General features: G+C 53.7%; 1 protein-coding gene across 1 annotated transcript in view; it reads left to right on the forward strand.

The window, feature by feature from the left end:
- DNMT1 (DNA methyltransferase 1) overlaps positions 1 to 7,642 on the forward strand; it is a 35,086-nt gene that overhangs the window by 11,128 nt on the left and 16,316 nt on the right. The window contains exons 14-22 of the mRNA XM_077787709.1: positions 172 to 359; positions 1,292 to 1,481; positions 2,125 to 2,222; positions 2,373 to 2,520; positions 3,341 to 3,456; positions 3,830 to 4,031; positions 4,112 to 4,245; positions 4,341 to 4,514; positions 6,339 to 6,560. Of these exons, the coding sequence (XP_077643835.1) occupies positions 172 to 359; positions 1,292 to 1,481; positions 2,125 to 2,222; positions 2,373 to 2,520; positions 3,341 to 3,456; positions 3,830 to 4,031; positions 4,112 to 4,245; positions 4,341 to 4,514; positions 6,339 to 6,560 (1,472 nt within the window). The remainder of the gene's footprint in view (positions 1 to 171; positions 360 to 1,291; positions 1,482 to 2,124; positions 2,223 to 2,372; positions 2,521 to 3,340; positions 3,457 to 3,829; positions 4,032 to 4,111; positions 4,246 to 4,340; positions 4,515 to 6,338; positions 6,561 to 7,642) is intronic.

Genomic DNA, 7,642 nt, shown 5'->3' on the forward strand with positions numbered 1-7,642 from the left:
CAACTCTTCCCAACTCTTCCCAACCATCCCCAACCTTCCCAACCCTTCCCAACCATCCCCAACCTTCCCAACCATCCCCAACCATCCCCAACCCTTCCCAACTATCCCAAACCATCCCCAACCCTTCCCAGCCATCCCCAACCATCTCCAACCCTTCCCAACCGCCCCCAGACCACGGTGCCGCCGGCGGGGCTCAACTTCAACCGTTTCACGGAGGACTCGCTGCTGCGGCACGCGCAGTTCGTGGTGGAGCAGGTGGAGAGCTACGACGAGGCCGGTGACAGCGACGAGCCGCCGGTGCTCATCACGCCCTGCATGAGGGACCTCATCAAGCTGGCCGGCGTCACCCTGGGCAAGAGGTGAGGTCTGGGGCTAAAAACGCCAAAAACGGGAAAATCCAACCAAAATCTGGCAGGGTTTGGGCTCTGGGGTATCTATACTGGGGAAATTGGCCCAAAATTGGGGATTCTCATGCTAGGCATGAGGGACCTCATCAAGCTGGTGACGCTGGGCAAGAGGTGAGGTTTGGGGGTAAACACCCCAAAATCGGGGAAATTTGACCAAAGTTTGGGAAGTGGGACCTCAAAAGTAAGAGAATTTGCCCAAAATTGGGGAGGGTTTGGGTTCTGCGACCACAAAATTGGGAGAATCCAATGAAAATTGGGAAAATCTTCCCAGAACTGGTGAAGATTTGGGTTCAGTGGCATGAGAAGTGCCGGGAATCAGAGCAGAAACCCTCCCAAAATTGGGAAAACCCTCCCAAAACCGGGAGAATTCTCCCAAAATTGGGAAGATCCTCCCAAGACCACAAAAACCCTCCCAAAACTGGGAAAACCCTCCCAAAACTGGGAGAATTTTCCTAAAATTCTGAAGATCTTCCCAAGACCACAAAAACCCTCCCAAAATTGGGAAAATCCTCCCAAAACTGGAGGAATTCTCCCAAAATTGGGAATATCCTCCCAAGACCACAAAAACCCTCCCAAAATTGGGAGAATTCTCCCAAAATTGGGAAGATATTCCAAGACCACAAAAACCCTCCCAAAACTGGGAGAATTCTCCCAAAATTGGGAAGATACTCCCAAGACCACAAAAACTCTCCCAAAATTGGGAAGATCTTCCCAAAACTGGGCGAACCCAAACCCGGTGCTGCTCCAGAGGGAGAAGGACGCCGTCCCCAAAATCCATCCACACCCCTTGGGGACCTCACGTGGCACTTGTCGGGGTCCCTTGGGTGTCCCTGGGGTGGTGGCCCCGTCCCCGGCGTGGCCTGAGCGCTGTCCCCGTGCCGCAGGCGCGCCGTGCGGCGCCAGGCCATCCGCCACCCCACGCGCATCGACAAGGACAAGGGTCCCACCAAGGCCACCACCACCAAGCTGGTGTACCTCATCTTCGACACCTTCTTCTCGGAGCAGATCGAGAAGGACGAGCGTGAGGAGGACAAGGAGAACGCCACCAAACGCCGGCGCTGCGGCGTCTGCGAGGTGACCGAGGGTCGCCAGCGGCGGCGCCCAGCGGTGGGGTGGGAACGGTTTTGGGTGCTTGGTGTTAGAGCGTTTTCCAACCTTGGTCAACATCAGTGTCACGGGTTGCATTGGGTTGGTTGGTCTTGAAGGACTCCCAGTGTTGGCCAACATCAATGTCATGGGTTGTGTTGGTTGGTCTTGAAGGTCTCTTCCAGTCTTGGTCAGGATCACCTCCCTGGGTTGGGTTGGCTGATCTTGGGGAGCCTTCCAATCTTGGTCAATGTTATTATCATGAGTTGGGTTGGGTTGATGTTGGAGAGCTCTTCCAGCCTTGGTCAACGCCAATCTCGTGGGTTGAGTTGGTTGGTTTTGGAAGATCTTCCAACTTCGGTCAATATCAACATCATGAGTTGGGTTGGGTTGATATTGGAGAGCTCTTCCAGCCTTGGTCAACGCCAATCTCATGGGTTGAGTTGGTTGGTTTTGGAAGATCTTCGAACTTTGGTCAATATCAACATCATGAGTTGGGTTGAGCTGATCTTGGAGGACTCTTCCAACCTGGATCAACCAACCCCAACCTCACATCCCGGTCGCTCCATGGAGCCCTTCCTGTCCCTGAGGAGCGTTCCCGGTGTCACCGGTGTCCCCTGTGCCGTGCCAGGTGTGCCAGCAGCCCGAGTGTGGCAAGTGCAAGGCGTGCCAGAACATGGTCAAGTTTGGGGGCAGTGGCCGCAGCAAGCAGGCGTGTCTGCAGAGGAGGTGGGTGGCCCTGTCCCCAAGCTCCTCGTCCCCACCGGCCCTGTCCCCAGCGCCATTGTCCCCACCCCTGAGCCCCCGGTGACGTTCCCGGTGACGTTCCCGGTGACGTCCCCGGTGATGTCCCCGGTGACGTCCCCGGTGACGTCCCAGGTGTCCCAACCTGGCGGTGCGGGAGGCGGACGAGGACGAGGAGGTCGACGACAACATCCCCGAGATGCCCTCGCCCAAGAAGATGCTCCAGGGCCGCAAGAAGAAGCAGAACAAGAGCCGGATCTCCTGGGTCGGGGAGCCCATCAAGGTCAGGCACCTGGGCAGGTGAGGGGGTCTGCAAAGGGGAGGGGCTTGGCAAGGTGAGGGGAACCCGTCCAGGTGAGGGGAACCCGTCCAGGTGAGGGGAACCCATCCAGGTGAGGGGAACCCGTCCAGGTGAGGGGAACCCGTCCAGGTGAGGGGAACTCATCCAGTTGAGGGGAACTCATCCAGGTGAGGGGAACCCGTCCAGGTGAGGGGAACCCGTCCAGGTGAGGGGAACCCGTCCAGGTGAGGGGAACCCGTCCAGGTGAGGGGAACTCGTCCAGGTGAGGGGAACTCATCCAGGTGAGGGGAACCCATCCAGGTGAGGGGAACTCATCCAGGTGAGGGGAACCCATCCAGGTGAGGGGAACCCGTCCAGGTGAGGGGAACTCGTCCAGGTGAGGGGAACTCATCCAGGTGAGGGGAACCTGTCCAGGTGAGGGGAACCCGTCCAGGTGAGGGGAACCCGTCCAGGTGAGGGGAACCCATCCAGCTGAGGGCAACCTGTCCAGGTGAGGGAAACCCGTTCAGGTGAGGGGAACCCATCCAGCTGAGGGCAACCTGTCCAGGTGAGGGAAACCCGTTCAGGTGAGGGGAACCCGTCCAGGTGAGGCCAGAGTTGGATTTCATGGATGGGGGAACCCGTCTAGATGAGGGGAACCCGTCCAGGTGAGGGGAACTCATCCAGGTGAGGGAATCCATCCAAGTGAGGCCAGAGTTGGATCTCATGGATGGCGGAGCCCATCCAGGTAAGAGGAACCCATCCAGGTGAGGGCCCCACCCAGGTGTGGCCGGTGCCCGTAACCGCCCCCGTGCCCTGGCAGAGTGACGGCAAGAAGGATTATTACCAACGCGTCTGCATCGACTCCGAGACGCTGGAGGTGGGCGACTGCGTCTCCGTGAGCCCCGATGACCCCACCAAGCCCCTCTACCTGGCCAGGTGGGTTCTGCATGTTCTTACAGGGGTGGGGACACCGGGACAACCCCACTGAGACCCTCCACCTGGCCAGGTGGGTTCTCCCATGGGTTGGGGACACGGGGACGTCCCCAGTGATCCCACCAAGCCAGGTGGGTTCTCCAGTCTCCCATGGGTTTTGGGGACGGGGGATGTCCCTGATGATCCCACCAAGCCAGGTGGGTTCTCCCATGGGCTGGGGACATGGGGACATCCCTGATGATTCCACCAAGCCAGGTGGGTTCTCCCATGGGTTGGGGACATGGGGACATCCCCGATGATCCCACCAGGCCAGGTGGGTTCTCCCATGGTGTTGGAGACACGGGGACCTCCCCTCTCACACCGCGGTGCCCCTCAGGGTGACGGCCATGTGGGAGGACAGCAGTGGCCAGATGTTCCACGCCCACTGGTTCTGCCCGGGCTCGGACACCGTCCTGGGGGCCACCTCGGACCCTCTGGAGCTGTTCCTGGTGGACGAGTGCGAGGACATGCAGCTGTCCTACATCCACGGCAAGGTCAACGTCATCTACAAGGCGCCCTCGGACAACTGGGCCATGGAGGTGAGGACGGCGCCGCGGGCTCCGGCCGGCGCCGGTCGGCGCGGCCGATCCCGACCGGGCTCGGTGGCTTTGTCCTTCAGGGCGGGCTGGACACGGAGATCAAGATGGTGGAGGACGACGGGAGGACCTACTTCTACCAGATGTGGTACGACCAGGAGTACGCGCGCTTCGAGAGCCCGCCCGGCGCGCAGCCCACCGAGGACAACAAGTACAAGTCAGTTTTCGGCTGGAGAAACTGCAATTTTGGGTTCTTCCCACCCCAACCAAAAAAAAAGGATTTTTTTGGAGAACCTGGTGGTGTTCCAGCAGGTTCTGCATGAGCTGCGCGCGCCTGGACGAGGTGAGGCACAAGGAGATCCCCAAGGTGGCCGAGCCGCTGGAGGAGGCCGACGGCAAGATGTTCTACGCCGTGGCCACCAAGAACGGCGTCCAGTACCGGGTCGGGGACGGCGTCTACCTGCTGCCGGACGCCTTCTCCTTCAGGTGGCTTTGGAGACCCACCTTTGGGGTGGGATTTTGGGATTTTGGGATTTTCCCACCTGTAAACGAAGGTCTGATGTCCTGAATTTCCAGAAGTTGCGCAAAAAAAATCAGCCCAGTTTTGGTTTTCTGATGTTTGATTGGGAGGTGGCTCTGGTGGGACGATCCCGGTGCAGTGTTTTGGGGGGTGAATTGGAATTTGGGAATTGCAGGATCGGAGAATTAAATTTGGGAGATCCCTCTAAGAACCCTGTGTTCCAAATTTTAACTCAGTTTTGGGGGATAAATGGGAATTATGGGATTAAGGTTCTAAAACTTGTCCAAGATCTCTTTAATTCCAACTCTTAACCCAACTTTTGACAAAAAAAATAGAATCAAGGCTGGAAAACCCCTCCAAGATCTCTCAATTCCAAATCTTCACCCAACTTTTGGTGGAAAAATTGGAATTAATGAATTATAGAACCAATTAAGGTTAGGAGACTCCTCCAAGATACCTCAATTCCAAATCTTCACGCAATTTCTGACAAAAAAATTGGAATCAAGGCTGGAAAACCCCTCCAAGATCCCTCCATTCCAAATCTTCACCCAACTTTTGGTGGACAAATCCAACCCGGGGCTGGAAAACCCCTCCAAGGTCCCTGAATTCCAAATATTCTCCCAACTTTTGGTGGAAAATGGAATTATGGAATTATAGAACCAGTTAAGGTTAGGAGACCCCACCAAGATCCCTCCATTCCAAATCTTCACCCAACTTTTGGTGACTAAATTGGAATTATGGAATTATAGAACCAGTTAAGGTTAGGAGACCCCATCGAGATCCCTCCATTCCAAATCTTCACCCAACTTTTGGTGGAAAAATTGGAATCAGGGCTGGAAAACCCCTCCAAGATCCCTCCATTCCAAATCTTCACCCAACTTTTGGTGACTAAATTGGAATTATGGAATTATAGAACCAGTTAAGGTTAGGAGACCCCACCAAGATCCCTCAATTCCAAATCTTCACCCAACTTTTGGTGACTAAATTGGAATTATGGAATTATAGAACCAGTTAAGGTTAGGAGACCCCATCGAGATCCCTCCATTCCAAATCTTCACCCAACTTTTGGTGACTAAATTGGAATTATGGAATTATAGAACCAGTTAAGGTTAGGAGACCCCACCAAGATCCCTCAATTTCAAATCTTCACCCAACTTTTGGTGGAAAAATTGGAATCAAGGCTGGAAAACCCCTCCAAGATCCCTCCATTCCAAATCTTCACCCAACTTTTGGTGACTAAATTGGAATTATGGAATTATAGAACCAGTTAAGGTTAGGAGACCCCACCAAGATCCCTCAATTCTAAATCTTCACCCAACTTTTGGTGAATAAATTGGAATTAATGAATTATAGAACCAATTAAGGCTAGGAGACCCCACCAAGATCCCTCCATTCCAAATCTTCACCCAACTTTTGGTGGAAAAATTGGAATCAAGGCTGGAAAACCCCTCCAAGATCCCTCCATTCCAAATCTTCACCCAACTTTTGGTTGAATAAATTTGAATTATGGAATTATAGAACCAATTAAGGTTAGGAGACCCCTCCAAGATCCCTCCATTCCAAATCTTCACCCAACTTTTGGTGAATAAATTGGAATTAATGAATTATAGAACCAATTAAGGCTAGGAGACCCCTCCAAGATCCTTCCATTCCAAATCTTCACCCAACTTTTGGTGGACAAATCCAACCCGGGGCTGGAAAACCCCTCCAAAACCCCCCCCAGCTCCACCCTGCACCGCCCCAAGCTCCCCATGGCGACGCTTTGGGGACGTTTTTGCCGATTTTCCCAGCGTGAAGCCGGCCAGCCCGGCCAAGAGGCCCAAGAAGGAGGCGGTGGACGAGGAGCTGCACCCCGAGCACTACCGGAAGTACTCGGAGTACATCAAGGGCAGCAACCTGGACGCGCCCGACCCCTTCCGCGTGGGCCGCATCAAGAGCATCTTCTGCAGCCTGCGCGGCAACGGCAAACCCAACGAGGCCGACATCAAGCTCGGCATCTACAAGTTCTACAGGTGCCCAATTCCAGGGGTTTTGGTGGGCTGGGAAGGTCTGGAGTTAGTGGTGAAAGCAGGGTTTGATCTGGTGGCCCAAACCTTTGGAGGTTCTCAGTTGACTTCTCACCTTGTTGGACCTTCCCAGTTTGAAAAACGCGCCCAAAACTGGGAGGGTTGTCCCAAACTTGGTGAGGCTGGTTGGCCTCAAAATCAGGAATTTTGTCCCCAGATCCATGAGGCTGGTTGGCATCAAAATTTGGAATTCTGTCCCCAAATCCATGAGGTTGGTTGGCCTTAAAATCAGGAATTTTGTCCCCAAATCCATGAGGTTGGTTGACCTTAAAATCGGGAATTTTGTCTCCAAATCCATGAGGCTGGTTGGCCTTGAAATTGGGAATTTTGTCTCCAAATCCATGAGGCTGGTTGGCCTCAAAATTGGGAATTCTGTCCCCAAATCCATGAGGGTTTTTGGTTCAGTGACCCCAAAATTGGGAAAACTCTCCCAAAATTGGTGAGGATTTAGGGTCGGTGGCATGTGCAGTGGTGAGGATTGGGGTAGAAATCCACGGATTTGGACAATCCTGACGGGACATTTTTTGACATTTTCGGATGTCTTGAGGTATCTTTGTATTTGTTTGGACCTTTTGGGTATTTTTGGATAATTTGGGACATTTTTGGATGTCCTGGCGTGTCTTGAGATATCTTTGGGTGTCTTGAGATGTCTTTGGACTACTTTGGATTTCTTTGGGTCTTTTTGGGTATTTTTAGCTATTTTGGGACACTTTTGGATGTTCTGGGATATCTTGAGATGTCTTTGGACTTCCTTGGATTTCTTTGGGTCTTTTTGGGTATTTTTAGGTATTTTGAGACATTTTTGGATGTCCTGGGGTGTCTTGAGATGTTTTTGGATGTCGTGGGAGGTCTTTGGACATCTTGGGACACTTTTGGCCATCTCTGCATGCCTCAAGCTCCCTTCAAACCCCTTTCCCTCAACCCACTCCCATCCCACCTCCACCCTTGCCTCCATCCCACCCAAAATCTCTTCTCCAAGCCCCAACCCCACCAAGAAGAGGACCCACCTGGGTTTTTTTTTTTCCCTA

Source organism: Lonchura striata, chromosome 21, assembly GCF_046129695.1.
Source record: "Lonchura striata isolate bLonStr1 chromosome 21, bLonStr1.mat, whole genome shotgun sequence".
NCBI lineage: Eukaryota > Metazoa > Chordata > Aves > Passeriformes > Estrildidae > Lonchura > Lonchura striata.